Genomic DNA, 17,326 nt, shown 5'->3' on the forward strand with positions numbered 1-17,326 from the left:
GCTGCACTTAGAGAGGACCCAAGCTCAGTTCCCGGCACTCATGCCCATCTGTGACCTCAGTCCAAAGGACACAACACCCTCTTCCGACATTCACAGGCACCAGGCATGCATATGGTGCACAGACAGACAGACAGACAGACAGACAAAACACTCACACATAAATAAAAACAAATACATTTTTAAAAAACATAACAATTTTTTCCCCTAATACTAGCTTTGGTTTGGTTTATATCACTCTTGGTTGGATAGTATAAGTTATTCCTTTTTTGGAAAAGTTTCCTGCCATACACAAATATTTCACTTTAAAAAATATCAAGAACCCAGAGACTATACTCTCTATCAGAGTTCTGTTGCGATTGATCCTAAACCTATTGGACTAGATCTGAGTCGTTGACTGAAATCAGCCTAGTTTTCTCATCATACAGTGAGATACACAGGGAAGCGCGCTGCCTACCTTTAGGTATGGTGTGACCTTTCAAAGCACTCTGTGTGTGCCTCTGGAAAGGAGGGTACAAGCAGCAGCCAATATTAATCATCTGTAGCCCTCACGCTCGCGTCCAAATTAAACACTCCTGGTCTTCTAGAGCCAGAGGTAAAATTTTGTGTGTTCTGGTTCCGCTCATGTTAATGCCTTTAGCTGGGGTGCAGAGCTCAATGGAGTCCCCCAAACTCCTTATTACCCCACTGCAGATTGGCTTCGCCCATTCACATTAGGCATATCTGAACTCGGCAAGCACTTGCGTTTTATCCAATACTGTTTAATCACCTTAGGCTGCCACGAGAAGGCGGATGCTCACGGAGATTAAATAAGTTGGCAAGAGTACTGGTTAGTCGGTGGCACCAAGCCAGACTCAAAATCCAAGCGCTCTCTGGCTTTCTGTAAGACGTCCTCTATTTGTCTCACTACTTTTTCTTCCTCTTTATCAGAACCTAACATGTTTCTTAAGCTTTAAAAGCTGCACCGTGGCACTTAAAATTTCTCTTCGCACTCCAAGTTTCGAAATATCATTAGCAGATTAGGCATTTTACTACACGCTATTCTGATGTTTGTGTTACTCCTCCGTCTTTTCGCTGCCTTTTAGCTGTTCATGGAGCCAGTGGGGAGAGGGGGAAGAACACAATTATATAACAGAAAGAAAAAAAACCCTGAAAGATGAATAAGAACGGGTGGGTGGTGGGGTTACAGGAGGGGACAACCCATAGGAGAGCCGAGGAGAAGGGAAACGTGAGCCATCAGGTAGATTCTCCCTGGGGCTCATGGGGCCAGTGCTACAAAACTGTACAGCTGGCACATCTAACCTTAGAACCGGTTCTGACTTCCATTCCATTTTATTAATAAACACAGCACTTTATGGTCTTTCTCTGTTCACCCCAGACTGGACACAGCTCACCAGACACCGTGGGCTTGGGGTTTTCTTTTCTAAACTGTGACAGTTTCACAGGGGTACAAAACCCGAATGCATGGATTAACACTCCTACCAGAAGCAAAAGATTATGAAATGGAAATTCCAGTCCAAGGTATATAGGATCCCTCCCTAGAAGTTTTGGTCGGGTAGCCCCAGAGGCCACTGTAACATTACCGGCTCATGCCAGAGGGCCCTTGGGTCGCAGGACACTGAGAAATCACGCTAGATCAGTGCTGGAAGTTTCTCAGTGCCTGCAGGCTAGCTGGGGAATGTGATACAAGCAGCTGGGGGATGGGGGGCAGTCATCAGTGTTCCTACCCAGCTATAGACCCTAGGAGCCACCAAAGTTACCTGGCTGGCAAGATATACCCACGGGTGGGATAGTAGTGTGCCAATTCTGGGAGTAACCAAGCACTTTCTGATTAGATGGGATGCCAGCTCCACAGCACAGAACTCACTCCTACTAAGATAAACCTGGCCGAGGACCAGCAGAGGAGAGCATAGGCCCTGGAGGGGAACCTACCACCATTGTTTTTGCTAAACTGATACCTTGTTTGTAAACCTTAGTCTCTTCTGGAGGAGTTATACATGAAGCCCTGTCTCTTACTTGTTCAGTACATGAATCTCTCAAAGTTGAGCAAGGGAACGTTCTAACATCAGTGGGAGAAGAGAGCACTTAGGAGATCAAAGAAATCCTCCCTAGTCATAGTTCAGATTCAAAACCGGCACGTTTTATGTACGAGCCACTTTACTCATACTAAGCCTTACTTCTAAAGTGCCCAACATTACTCCTTCCCCTACTCATGTCCCTAGGTTTCTTAACGATGAGGAACAGGGAAGCAAGACTAAGGAAGTAACAAGAGGGAGTGCTTGCTGCTCAGTGAGGAGGACCCAAGTGCAATCAACGGGCACATGCCCAGAATGCCCGCCTGCCTGCTCCAAGAGGGGCAAGGACAGGAGGATTACCGGGACTCCAGCCTACCCAAAAAACGCGAGTCTCAGATTCAGGGAGAGACCCTGCCTCAAATAAATGCGTGGAGTGACAGAAGACACTGGCGCCCTCTTCTGGCCTCTGTTTGCACACACACACACACACACACACACACACACTCCAACAGACATGCACGTACACACTCAAATGAGAAGAAGTCAACTCAAGGAAGCAACAGTGAGGACAGTAATTCTCCACAAACAGTAGCAATCCCTCACTGACAGTCAAAATCTCTGTGACTTTAACATCATGAAGTTGTTTTTGCCTTTTTATTCAAGAAACGATTTTAATTTTTAGAAATGGATCTCTGGCACTAATCTAGCTGAAATAAGGCAAATTCTAGATTCAGAGAGACACCCCCCTACTCTCAGAGGAGTGGGGCCAAGACAGAGAACAATGATGATATTTCACGTGCTTATTAAATAAGACATCATTATAACCACTTCTTGACTGTGATGCCAACTAGTTAGATCCCCGAGACGATCTCGTATGCCTGCTGTATAATGTGAACGGATCCATCCTTATCAAGGGCCCACTCCCCAGGGCACAGTGTCGGTGAACATTATTAGGGGTCTTGTTTGTTTGATTTGGGGGGGAGCTTCGTTATTTTTTCTGCGTGGCTTAGGTCTCCACAATTCTGTCTGTAGAGACACTAGAAGAGAGGGTGTGAATAATTCATGACTCCTTGGTTCTGTTGTGCTCATAAAATAGCAGACCACAGAGTTTTACCTTTAAAGTCCTGAACGCTTTGTTAAGGATAGCTTTATTGAGATATGATACATACACTGAGTATACAATTTATCCTGCCATCAGCATACCTCTTCCTACTAACATTTATTGACGGGCTACCCACATTGCTTCTTTTAACCTCCATTAGAAAAAAAAATTCCTTAATGGGGGGCCAGAGATGGAACCCAGCTGGTGGAGTGCATAGATAGCAAGCAGGAAGTCCTGAGCTTGATCTCAGCACTGGGGAGCAGAAGGACCTGAGAAGTTCTGAGTTATCCCCTGTTATAGGGCCAACCTGGGATACATGAGATTCCCCTCTGTTTTTTGTTTTGTTTTTTTTTTAAAAAAAAAAAAAAACCTTGGCTGGCAATTTGGCTCAGCAGGTATAACCATGGCTACCTGAGTTTGATCCCTTGCAACCCACAGAGTGGAGAGAACTGACTCCTGCAAGCTGACCTGTGATCTCCATGACAGGCTGCTGCACATGCACACGCTCAACTCATGAACAGAAAATAAACGCAATACAAATTTTAAATACAATAAATAAACGACAGATTAAGTATTGGCACCTAGAGGTCTGAAGTCATGTGTCTGTGGATACAGCATATTCTTTGCATATCATGTTGCCTCTCTTTGGGAACTTTGTTCCACTTCACGGAGTGGTGAAGTGGGAAAGGCGGGGGAGGGGCGGGGGAGGAGTCCTTGAGAATGTCCATAGTTAGAAAAACTCGGTTTCATAATCGGGAGTGGTCACAAATAACATAAGAAATGGCAGTAGACGGAAATTACTTTTAGACTCTCATGGAGGTTGAAGTAACACCAAAAAAGTCCTGCGCGGGAGGCACAAGCAGTCACAACCCCGACTCACCCAAAACATGACACTGACAGACACTTCCTGGCCCAGTTTGCTTTCTGCAAAACCAACAACGAACAAAAGCAATTTGGGGAGGAAAGGGTTTGGGTGGCTCACCCTGGGGTTAGTCAAACTGGGAACTCAAGACAGTAACCTAGAGACTTTAAAAACTGAGGCAGAGACCATGGACCATGGCTGCTTACTTGCATGCTTGCTTTTATGGCTTCGTTCAGCTTGTTTTCTTTTCTTTTTCTTTCTTTGGTTTTTCGAGACAGGGTTCTCGGTGTAGTTTTAGTGCCTGTCCTCGATCTCACTCTGTAGACCAGGCTGGCCTCGAACTCACAGAGATCCGCCTGCCTCAGCCTCCGGTTTTTAGTGCGCCACCACTGAAGGGCTCCGCTTGTTTTCTTACACAACTCAGGATCACCTGCCCACAGGGGGCTTGCCACATCCATCATTAAAGAAGGAAATGCCTCATTGACATGATGCTCAGGTGGAGGCAATTCTTTAATTAAGGTTCCCCTCTTCCCAAGTGACTTTAGTTTGTGACAAACTGACAAACCCTAAACAGCTCAATCCCACTCTCACGTGGAAGCGTTCAGAACTTCCTGCTAACGCAGCCACGCCCATCTCCTCGGCATTCCCACCAACTAGGAGGCATTAAAAATGGAGAGACTATTGCCCATCTTTTAACTTATCACATACCGCTCGCTATACTGGGGGGGTGGCTGGCTGTCTTCCTTCTTGGAAACAGCAGTTTTGCCACAATTAATTTTGAAACGTGTCTCTTGATATTTGATAGGATGGTAGTAGACACCAGTACAGCAAAGAAAACGCACATGCATATACACAAATTATAGGAAAGAAATGTTTAAGCTCTTACGGACTTTATATCTTGATTGTCTTTCCATGGAAGGAGAGTACTTCGAATCTGGAACCTGAGTGATAACCTTGCCTTCCCAGTTGCCGTGTGACCTCGGTATTTGATTTTTTTTTAAAGAGGCTCAATTTCCCCGTTTGTAATTGTTGGCTTCAAAGGCAGTTTATATTACCTAGTCTAACTTCGGGAATATACACCCATGAAAATTAAACGAAGGAAATGCTAATTTGGCACGGATAAGGTTTTTCACACTTTTAAAAACAATCTCTTCCATACCTGGCCTTATTCAATACATCTTTCACTGTCCGTTCACCTAGAAACTGGGACATGTTTTGCACTGCAGCTACGGGGTGTGTGTGTGTGTGTGTGTGGCCGCGCGCGAGCGCGTGTGTTTGTGTGTTTGCGCGCGCCACACACGGGAGGCGTCACAAAGAGCCTAAGAAAGGTACGAAAAAGGTAGGAAAGGTCCCTACCGGCAGCAAGAACGGGGGGCGGGGGGTGGGGGTGGAGACAGGGAGGCACCTGGGAAGGGCACTGCGTCCAAACCTTAGGTGTTTCAGAGCGGTCTTTGTGCCAACAGTCAAGTGAGAGTGGGCTTGGGCTCTGCGGCTGGAGAGGAAAAGCCCCCCCAAGTCCCCCAACTGCGCGCCCTCCGGCCATCTCTCAGCCGGGCGGCCCCGCCCTCCAGCGGGCAGGGAACCCGCAAAACTGGGTTTGGAGGCGGCGGAGGCAAGAGAGAGGGGCCGACCGGGCAAGGAGAGAGCCTGGCCGGGGAGAGAAAGCGCCGTGCCGCGCCCCGGCGAGAACCGTGCAAACACACAAGAGGTCCGGGGCGTCGGTGCAGGCGCCGCTGGCGCCGGCGGCGGCGGCGGCGGCGACCACACCGGGGAAGGTGGGCGGGGCGACGCAGGGGCGAGCCGGAGGGGGGAACACGGAGCGGCCCCGCAGTACGCAGGCGCGGCCAGTCGGCGCTCTCCGGGCGCCCGAGCCACGCCCCCCTCTCTCGCTCCGCCCCGCCCCCCGCGCCCCCCGCCCTCGCGTCCCATTTGGTACGGGCCTAGCCGGCGGGGCGGGGCCGCGGACGCCGTTCCCACAATGCTCCGGGGCGTGCCGCCGCCGCCGTCGCTGCCGCCTCCGCTGCCGCCGAGTGGAAGAAGATGGCGGAAGGCGGAGCGGCGGATCTGGACACCCAGCGCTCTGACATCGCGACGCTGCTCAAAACCTCGCTCCGGAAGGGGGACACCTGGTAAGGGGCCGGGCCGCGGAGGCCGCGGAGGCCCGGGGCGGGCCGGAGAGGGCCTGGGGCGGGAGCCGCGGGGCTGGTGGTGGTGTCTCTCCGGCTGGTGGGGTGACAGGTGCGGACAGGTCCGGCGGCGGCGGCGGTGGTGGTGGTGGCGGCCGCGGTGGCGGCGGCGGTGGTGGTGGTGGCCGCCCCGGGGCAGCAGATTTTTTTTTTATTTTGGGGCGGGGAGGAGGAAGGCAAAAGGTTGAGACCGGGGCTCGCGGAGGGCCGGGGCTCGGCGGTGGGGCGGTGCGCGCCGGGCGCTGTGCGGAAGCGGCGGCGGCCGTGGCTCTGTGCGGCTTCCCGGTCCTCCTCCTCCCTCCTCTGGCCGAGCCGCTCCCACCTCGGGCCTTCGCAGGAGATCGGGTGCAGGCGTTCGGCGTTGAGTCCGCCGCTGGGTGGTGGTTGGGTTTTTATTTTTATTATTATTTTATTTCGTCCTTTGACAGATCCCGGTCCCGCCGCTCCACCACCTCTCTGGGCCGCTCTTCTCCCGTGTCTTCCTTTGGCCGGCATTGTCGGTCCCCTCACCCCACCCCACCCCAGCCCCTATCTTCCCCCCCCCACCTCCAAGTTCCCCATGCTTGGGGTTCTTGGAGTCTTTCCGGGACTTCGGGGCTTCGGGATGTCGGCGGCGGCGGCGGGGACCCACACAGGTGGTCCGTGTCAGGGATCCCACTTCACGAGGAGGACCCCCCCCCTCACCCCACCCCACCCCTCATTTCCACTTCCTTGTCCAAGGGAAGGGAGCGTTGTAAGGGACCTTGGGTTTAGGAGAGCCACACACCACGTGGTCCTGGGCTTGATAGGAGCCGGCAGCGTTTCTGTTGAGAAGTGCAGCCCTTCGCCCTGGTTTGGGGGGGCAGAGCGTAGGCCTGCAAAAAAAAAAGAAAAAAAAGTAGATAAGTCCTAAGAAGCTTGCTAGTATTCAGACTTGAGGAAGCATGTAGGAATGTTAATACTTGCCAAGCCAGAGCAGTTGAATAATTTAAATAACGTGGAGATGTCATATGAAGGGAAAAGGACTGTTGTAGGGGAAGGGCAGTGTGCCTGTTTGTTTTCATTCATTTATTTATTTTTTAAAGTTACTTTCCCTTCCCTCTGTCGCCGTACCGGTGGTTTATAGCTTCCCCCAAGTGTGTGTTCAGGTACTCCAGTGTGGCTTAGTGGAAAGAGACTTAGATCTGATTTATTTCACAGTTCCACTTTTTTTTTTTTTTTTTAACCTTGCACTGTGACTTTGAAGCAAATTCATTTTAGCCGGTGCACCTCCTCCGTACCCACCTGTTAAGTGGACAGTAACAATTGTATTGTGTTTGTTCTATATTGATTCAGTTACATTTTCTGAAATATCTGGTACTCAAGAAATACTTACGTTTTAGTAATCTTTTTTTTGTTGTTGTTTGTTTTCTCCCATCAGTCCATTACTAACCAATGCTGTGGGATTGAAAGCATTTTCAAGTAAGCGAATAGGTGACAGTTTGGAGACCCGAATTTGCGTACTCTGATCTTAGTTTGCAAGGCTGCATAGAGTTTCTGTAATTAAGACCCTTAATGGTTTGAGACACTTGTTGCTTTACAGCAAATGGTGCGAGCTTTCCGTGGCTGACGTCATTATTGCTTCTATGCTAATGTTTCTACCACGTTTATTACCGTGTAGAAAGCGGGTATTCCCTAGGACATCTGTGTTTTACTTGGCCTGTGGAGTCTTAAAGATAAATTCAAGCATGTTCTCTCGTATATTGAAGAACATTTTTTTCAAAAACAAATTTACTCATTCATTGCTTCATACAAATACAAATGTGGCAATCTACAAAATAGAAATCTACATATTTAAAGTGTAGATATTTTTCTCTTTAATGTTTCTGTGTGCTGAGTAATATCCTGTATAATTGGTGTTGACGCTGCAGTATGTTTTAAGAAATAAGTGTATTGCGGACATTAAACATTTTATAAAGTTGGCAACTTTTTAAGCGAGTGTATTTTTACTTCTTGACACAGTTACTGTAAGCTGTGTTAAAACGTAGAAGTTAAGTTCATATTGAGTTATTACAGTGCTTTCATTTCGAAAAGGAAACTGAAGGCCAGTTTTTGGGCAGCAGCTAAATGTGGAAGTTTCACCTTCCTGTTAATTTTCTCTTTTGTGTAAATCAGTGGTTCTCAACCTTCCTAACATTTCCACCCTTTAATACAGTTCCCCATGTTGTGGTGACCCCCAGCCATAAAATTATTTTTGCTGCTACTTCATAACTGTAATTTTACTACTTGTTATGATAGTCTTAGGTGATCAACCTAAGGTCGGGCTGCTCTGGGGGTCCCGACCCACAGGTTGAGAACCATTGGCGTAAATGGAGGAAAAGCGCATGCACATGATAGTAGGAATTTGCAGAAACCATTTTGAGGCATGAATCAGTTCATGTGTAAATTGGGAGGTGATCCCCCCCCCCAAGAAACTGTGGAACAAAAGTATAGTTTAGAGTGTTAAGGAGAGTAATTTGGAAAGTACAATTTGATAATGGACTTATAAGTTCTAAATTGATAGGAACGTTTAATGATAATTTAGTTGTTGGCCTTGTTTTGAAACTTAATAATTTTCTTTTAATACTTGAAAAAAAAAAAAACAACGTTCAGATTGGCCATTACCAAACGTTGTTTGGGCACTTGCATATGATCATCTGTGAAAAACTGATTGCTGATTGTGCTACTAAGAAAAAAAAGGATAGGCTTACCATAATCTTGAACTTAGTACAGATTTTTGAAATTATAGTCGGATGTGTTAAATTTCAGCAATTAGCTCTTGAGCATTTTGCGAATGGGCGCTTCTTCTAATGGTGACTGACTCAAATACCAAGGCAAATAAGAAGATTTGATTCTGCCTGACTACCAGTTTGTTTATTTGTAAAGTGAGTGATTTTTACAGCAAATGGAATACACAAGTCTGAGATGAAAAGAAACATTTTTTATAATTGGTACTAGATTTGTAATAAGTTGATTAACATTGATACTGGGTTATACCTGTAAAAAGATAGCAAAGTGACAGTCATCTACATAAGGGATAGGACAGTTGGCTCATATATGTTAATCTCTGTTTCAGTTCTGACAAGACATTCAGAAGACCATGAACAAAGTTAAATTAGAATTTAGGAATACAGAAAAAGAATTGAAAAACTAAAGTTTAACTTAGGATAAATTAAAGACACCTTTAAGATACACGTGGGGGCAGGATTCCTGGTAAGATTAAAAGAAAAGTGCTTAATTACTTATAAGCTCTTTAGGAACCTAAGGAATGGTAGTTGAATGAAGTACAAAGAAAGTTATGGGTTGTAAAATGTTCCTTTTTGAGATTTTCTTTCAAAATGAGCCTGTTATGAATAGATGTGTAAAGTTTTACTGAACTGTATCTGCTAGTCATTTTCAGTAATTTCTGTGTTGTGTTCATTAGTAATGTGTAGTTAACCAGATTAGCCATGTTGTGTTTATTAGTAATGGAAAGTTAACCAAATGAGCTGTGTTGTTTATTAGTAATGTGTAGTTAACTGGATTAGTCGTGTTGCTTGTTTGTGTAAGCCTAGTAGGTTTAAGTAACTTGGTGTGTCGTCATTTAGTATGTCGTAGTTTTGTTTCAGTACGCTTTCAAAGGATCTGATCAGTGAGGTTTGGACCGGAGACGCTGGTCCCCGTTGAGAGCTTCCCTCCCCTCCCTGTTGTCCTACCTAGGAACCTTTGGGGCTTTCTGGGATTGTTTAGGTTTATGGGACTTTGACGCTTACAAGGTGATCTGACAGTCATTCAAAGAAATGTGCTCAGTTAGCAAAAAAGACACCGTTGACATACATTCCCAAGTGTATACTTACAAAAGAAGTTTGGCGTTTGCCACCAAGTGGGGCATAGGTTGTGTCACTTACAGGAAATAGAAAGCAAAACTTTGGAGATATTGGCATATTGGTAAAAATTAAATAGAAAGTAATCACATTAAAGCATAGTCTTCCTTTAGATGCTTAAAATAGTAGAGAAGCAAGTTGACTTCGTTTAACTCTTCATTACAAGCTTGCTAGTGGGTCAGGGCTAATGAGGCCTTTTTGGCCAAAATCTAGAGGTATTCACTGATTTAATTATTTCATGACATCCAGGCTTCTGTTCCCTCCAAATTATACAATTTTTTTACAAAGTGGTTTGTGACGGTTATTATTCTTGCTTGTATAAGTATAATAAAAAAATCAGCTTGTGGAGCCATAGCCTACGGTTTTACATTTCAAAACACGAACTGCCCAGGTGCTGTTCCAAGTGTATGTTGACTTAACTATTCATTGCTAAAATTCAAGGAACTGCCTCTGCTGTGCACATTTGACAAAATAGGAACCCTAAACTCAGAAACCTTCACATGACCACTGGAATTTGACCATAAGTAGTTTGGAGCTGAGGTTCATGCCCTTAAATCACTGTACTAAACTGCCTCTTTCTTTTAAAGATTCATTTAAAATAGTTCTAATTTAAGGAGAAAAAGAGACTTCTTTTCCTCTTTAGAGATCCCATTTTATATTTAGCAACAGAATTCTAGCATTTTATCCCACACTTGTCTCTTGTGGTTGTTCCGTTTATATGTGATGGAGTGTGTAGGAAATCTTAGCATCTTGCTTCTGGAAGTTAAATGATGACTACAGACCAATAGGCAGATAACCAGATATATAGAGCAATGGTCATTTTGATTGAACACTCTGGACAAGATTATCTATGATCATTACTCTATAGGCTTTTGAATTTTAATGATCAGTAATCATAAATTTAGAGTAATAAGGCCCATTCTCACTGTTTTACAGAAATATCAGAACAAACATGGTAATGAGGTCTTGTAGTGTAGGGTATCTTAGGATTCTATCCGTATTTTAAAAGCATTTGTGTATTGCCACAGACACATGAAGTTCTTACGAACAGTCTAGCATTTTAAAAACATATAGTTTATGATTCATGTTTACCTACTGAAAAAAATTGTAGGTACTGTTTTAATGAATTTGTAAAGTCAAAAAACATTTTTTAAGAGAAAGGAAGGTGTGTAGCCATGTTGACACTTCATGAGTGTCGTAAAAATCGGACAAGCCTCATGGCTTCACTGCTACTGAACAGTCGGTTGTGCTGTCATGTCATTGCGTATGCCTGTTCCATCATGAGTTTAACACGGTTCTTTTCTCCCCTGGAGAATCACTATTACGAGGCATATCAGTCATATTGTTGGAAGGTAAGTCTAAACTGTTGGGTGTGTGGGCAGAGAAGGAAGAGGAGTTTCCTAAGACAACTAACTAATACAGGCCGACCCTTAAAATAAGTACTAGCAAACATATTGATATTTCTTTCCTGTAGGTGAGGAATTGGAGAGGAACTCATTGGCTTGCCAGTGGTTCGCATGACAATGCCACTGCAAATGAGCGTTTATTGACTTGCTTAGTCTGTGCCAGCCACTGTTCTAAACACCGTGTGTGTGTGTGTGTGTGTGTGTGTGTGTGTGTGTGTGTGTGTGTGTGCGCGCGCGCCCTCCAAGTACACACCCTTAATGCCATTGGATTTCTGAGCTTGTTTAAATACCTGGTTATAATTCTAAAATCATAGGAAGCATTTGTAACTTGATGCTGTTACTACTTGGATATAATTCACACAGTGGCTGTTGTCCTTTCTTCGTAGTTCTCAGATAAACATTTTCAGGTTGCTCGGCTTTTTGGTTCTTGTTTTTGTTTTCCCTTGAGTCGTGTCGTTCCAGCTTGTCCCCTCTCTCATTCTCTGGGTTACCGTTTAAGTCACAATCTGTCTCTCATTTATTTCCCTGAAGTTATTTCTTTAGACTTTCTTATCTAGTCTTTAGATGAGGAGATGACTACATCTTTAAATTTGAATTTCTTTCAATTCTATCATCTAGTTCAAACCTCCCCCCCCCAAAAAAAAATTAATACTAAAGAAACCTCAAGTAGGTTTCTAGTAAAACTAGTAACTGGCCTCAGTTTTTAATACACATTATAGTATGTAAGGAAGGCATCAAGAATTGCTCTTTAATAATTCAGATTGTGAAATAAAGTAGAAAACACTTTTAGGAGTAATTTGTATTTGATTACTGTCTGTAATGCCTTCCATCGCTGCGATTCTACATAGATTGGTTTATTTTTGACTCAGGAGAGTGAATTGCAGGCACGTGCGGGCCATGAGTGCATGTGAGTTCAGAGAACAACATGGCTGTTGGTCCTCGCCTTCCACTTAAAATGGGATTTCTATGGTGTTTGGCTCTGCATACCAGGCTGGCTAGCCTGTGAGCGTCCAGGGATTCCCCTGTCTCGGCCTGCTATCTCCCGGAGAGTTCGGGGACTTGAGCACAGCTCCTCATGCCCACATGAGGAATTTTTACACCACGGGAATTATCCTGCAGCCTCCTACACCGTCCCTTATCACTTTGCAGACAGAAAGAGAGCTGGACCGATTCCTCTTCTTCAGCAGGAGAGCTGAGAATACCAACTGCCCCTTCCACCCTCTGAGCTCGACGGGCTTCGGGGGGCGGGGGGGCATTCTCCACTGCTGTAGAAAATGGTTTAGCAGAAGTACCCACAAAAAGGCTCTCACAGACACCCCAAGAGTGTCTTTGAGGCCAGACGATTCTAAGGTATAGAGGTAGTTCAATCAAAGCCTGGGGATAATCGAGACAAAATTTATTAATTGCATGAAAAAAGAACAACGGGGTCCTTTATTGTGGCAAAAGATAATTTATTTGATGATTTGTGTTTTTTCTATTACTGCCGAGATCTGTTTTTGCAGCTTGACAAAGTAACAGATTAGTCAAGAGATTTACTTGATAAAGATAGAAAAATTTTATTCATATTGAATAAATTTAAGGTAGAACTTTGAAATTCTAAGAGGATATATAAATCTGTGGCTGTGGTTTACAAAAATATTGCTTGTGTATTAAGAGCTTTCTTACATGTATGAAATGAGTAGCATTGTTTTTATAGAGAAACTGGAGTCAAGTGTACACAGTCGTATTCTGAATAAGTGTTTGGGGGGATTCTAACCTAAGCAGTCTAGCCCCAGAAGACTCTAGCTGTATACTTTCCTGTGAGTGACTCTTTCAAAGTAGACACTTGAACAGTCTTCAAGTCAAGAGGGGCCAATGTTGTTTGTCATGTTAGTTAACACCATTTTCAACTGTTGTCCGTATGGGGAACCTGTAGAAGTTTCTGCCCTCCCAGTCTGTGCCTTATACCTCCTGACTTGATGCGGGTGGGTTTGCCATTTCTTGTAAGTTATTTACTCTTTCCTGTATTATTGGACTTTAGGCTACACTTTGTTTGTTTCAATCATCTTCCTGATTCTTTTCTAAACATTTCATCATATGTATTTATTGTGTGAGTGTGTGGGGGCATGTGTGTCCGGGTGCAAATGTGGAGAGTGGAGGTCAGAAACAACTTGCTGGAGTCTGCTTCTGTGGGTCCGGGGATCAAACTCGGGTCTTCAGGTTTGGTGGCAAACACCTGTAACTGTTGGGCCATCCTGCCCTTTCCTTGATTGATACTTATTTCAAGAACTCAAATTTGATCCTTGTAAAGACATTTCTTAATATAGCTGTATAATCCCTCTACACTTTGAGCTTTATTTTGATATAATTTATGTACTACACAGTATTCCCACTAAGAGTGGGCATTCCTCTGAGTATATACATCAAAATTAACTTTAGAATAGTTTCATCATCCCAAAAGAAAATCCACATAGTTAGCAGTCACCTCCCACTTCTGCCCAAACTCCTTCAGCAACTTTGTTTTAGTTGTTTGTCCTTCCTGCTTCAATGTGGTATATTGAAATGATGTGATATTTTAAGTGTATGTCAGTATTTCTTTATTCTCGTTAATAATCTTGTTCGCGGACCTCCCCCCCCCATCTTTTCCCATGTATTTCTTAGAGACAGCAGATAGTAATCACACAGGGAATGTTGTATGTCTTTTTACTCAGATTTCTCTCCTGAATTTTAACCTTGTATGACCTAAAGGTACAAACACTATTTACTGTGTAACTAACCTATATAAGGGCCAGGAAGCTGGCTAAACAAATAATGGAGCTGACCCTAGTGACCTAAGTTTGAATCTCATGACCCACATGGTGGGAAGAGAGCCAGTTCCTGGAGGTTGCCTTTCTGCCACCATGTGCACATTGTGACATTCGTGCACTGTGTGGATAGACAGACAGATAGATGACTAGAGAGAGGGGAGGATGGATGGATGGATGGATGGATAGATTGATGATTGATAGATTATGGATGACTGATAGATGATAGAGAGAAATGATTGATAGACATAGATGATAGAGAGATAGACACATAGATGATTGATAGATGACAGGTAGGTAAGTAGATAGATGTGCTGACTATCAAAAAGACGTTTTCATTGTTTCTATCTAATAATGTCGAACAAATACTACAACACCCTCAGCAACTGGAAAGTGAGTGACATCCTGAAAGGATGCTTAAACCACACTACTTCCTCTAGTGAAAAGCAGTTATCCACACTTAAAGTTTGCAAACATTCAATAGAATGTATATTTGGTTTGGAAATACTGTAATGTTAAAAAAAAAAAACCAAACATTTATGGAATAATAAATGCTAAATTCAGGGCAAGAGTATTCAGAGAGTTATCCTCAAGACTATATTGGGTGCCTGCACATGATGTAATTTTTTTAAGAGAGGTTGGTTGTAAGGATTTTTTTTATTTCGGGGCTATCCTAATATTTCTTAGTACTCTTTTGTTTATTCCTTCCCTTCCCTCCATACTTCCCTCTGTCCTTAGTTCTTCTTCAATAGAAAAAAGTTATTATACAAAGTTAGATCAGGGAATTTTTACAGTAAAGGACAAACATTACCAATTACTGTTTCTTGTTTTCATGCTCATCCAAACTCTCATGGCAGCTAGAGTTGTGGCATCCTTTTAATTGTGTCCTCGTGGTTGAGGTGTCAGTGTGTGTGTGCTGACTTTCTGGACGAACAGAAGAACAACCACACTTGGCCTCCTTCTTGAGCTCCTTATTTGTCTTAGCTTAGGTTTAAAAATAGGTCATAAAAATTAGTTCTTTCTCACTGGTGGAGTTAAGATTCATATCAGAAAGTAGGTTTAGAAACGCCTGAAATCTCAAAGATGGGAAGAGCAGTAAACCAGGCCACTGATTTACTGGAGAACTACTTCAGAGTTGTCTTTGGTTTTACTAAAACACGGGAAGTCTGAGTTCAAAAAAACAACATACTTGATTTATAATAAAGTACTACTTACTGTGCATGCACATTCTTCACACGCCCACGGAGCTTGTTGGGAGGATTGGATGTACCTGAAATGCTCCATCAGTTAAAAAAAAAAAAAGTTCTGTTATTAAGAGTAATAAAAGTGACCTACCTCTAAGTTTAACTCCCAGGACCCCATAGTGGAAAGGGAGAGCCAGTTCCTGACCACCATACACACAAGTTCTGTGATACTAAATATTTTGCATGCCCCAAGAAAGCTGTATAGTGTTGTGGTCTGAACAGTAATTAGCAGTGGCTCTGGGGTGTAGTCAGTTTTAAGATAGTCTTCAAATACAATAATGCTACAGTAACAACAACAACAGTAAAATCCTCAGATTTGTTTTTGTGGGAGTATGAGGAGGTGAGATTGGAGAATTTTAGTTGTCTTTAGTATTTTCATACATATTCAGAAGCAAATTTAAAAAGCTTTATAGGGACCAGTAAGTGACTTAGCAGTAGTCCAAGTGTAACAGAGGTCCGCAGAAATATGGGGAAACCCCAGAGGAGGATTTAGGAAACTAGAGCAGTTGTGGATGTGTGTTTAGTAGTTTTTGATTTGTATAGATTTATGCTGACAACTGTCAAATAAAGGCTTAATTACTTATAAGTATAATCTTACTTTAAAAGAGTGGGCTACGGCTGTAATCCAGTTGGTAGAGCCCGTGCCCAACATGCGCAAGGTCCTGATTCTGATTCTTCAGCACTGCATAAGCCAGGTATGATGAGGTACTCTTTAATTCTATCACTTAGGAAGACATGAGGATTAGAGGTTCAAAGGCATCCTGGATATATAGAAAGTTTAAGTCAAGCTGGGGTACATGAGAACTTGTCTTCCAAAAAAAGTAAGAAGTAAGTAAAAAGGAGTGAACTCATGATTTGATTTTTTTTTTCTTTCTTTCTTTTTTTTTTTTTTTTCTGTTTTTATTTTTCGAGACAGGGTTTCTCTGTGTAGCTTTGGTGCCTTTACTGGAACTCACTCTGGTAGCCCAGGCTGGCCTCGAACTCACAGAGATCCACCTGGCTCTGCCTCCCGAGTGCTGGGATTAAAGGCGTGCGCCACCACCGCCTGGCCATAATTTTGGTTTTTAACAGACTTGCAGCAGGACCACTAAGATGGCTCAGCAAGTATGGGTGCTTTACACCACACTTGACAACCTGAGTTATATCCCTGGGACCCGCATGATGAAATGAGAACCAGTTCTCACAAGTGTTTTCTGGCTTCCTTATCTGCTCAGTAGTTCTACCATACCCCTCCCTTAATACAAAAAAACTTGAAAAGTCCAGTTGTAGAATGAAGAACAATGTGAGAAAAATATGAAGCAGAGAGAGAGATCAAACAGCTATTTCAGTGACGTGTGCCACTAAAAATGGTGGAAGTGGTGAGGCACACAAATGTGGTACTTTATGATAATAAAGAGGAGAGCTACAAATGGCCAGTTATGTCCTAAAGGTGCTTGGTTACTGCTTACATATTATGGAGCTGGGCTTCTAGCTTAAATTACTGGTGAAATGGTTTATTTAAATGATAATAAAAATTAGTAAATGTAGATGTGAAGGTTGGTAACTTGGGGTTGAGGTTTCTATGGAAAATTCTAGTTGGCATGGCTTGTTAATTGGAAATAACAAGAACTGAGAGCTAGCCCTGCTTTGCAGGTAGGTGTTGGTCACTAGAGTGAGTTTCAGGATCCGGAGGGCACGCAGTGAGAGATGCAGAGAGTGGGTCTTGGTGGCACTGGCACTTGGATGGGGGCAGGCTAAAAACCAGCATTCAAGTTGGGAGTGACAGAAGAGGAAGAGAAACCTCTATTTATATGCTGGTTGAAAAACCAGAAGGAAAAATAAGAGAAGAAGCTGTCTGTTGGGAAAGTCTCCAACAGGAGTGTTAGGTCCAA

The 17,326-nt window shown here is 43.7% G+C and overlaps 1 protein-coding gene across 5 annotated transcripts in view; it reads left to right on the top strand.

The window, feature by feature from the left end:
- The first annotated feature begins 5,912 nt into the window (after window positions 1-5,912).
- The window catches only part of Usp15 (ubiquitin specific peptidase 15), a 99,642-nt gene continuing 88,228 nt past the window's right edge, over window positions 5,913-17,326 (top strand). For 2 of the 5 annotated variants that reach the window (XM_028869579.2, XM_028869580.2), the window contains exon 1: window positions 5,913-6,105. In XM_028869579.2, coding sequence (XP_028725412.1) covers window positions 6,017-6,105 — 89 coding nt within the window. In that variant the 5' untranslated portion in view covers window positions 5,913-6,016. The remainder of the gene's footprint in view (window positions 6,106-17,326) is intronic. The other 3 variants (XR_003734525.2, XM_037196728.1, XM_037196729.1) reach the window with 2 other exon arrangements.

This window comes from Peromyscus leucopus, chromosome 18 (assembly GCF_004664715.2).
Source record: "Peromyscus leucopus breed LL Stock chromosome 18, UCI_PerLeu_2.1, whole genome shotgun sequence".
NCBI classification, from domain to species: Eukaryota; Metazoa; Chordata; class Mammalia; order Rodentia; family Cricetidae; genus Peromyscus; species Peromyscus leucopus.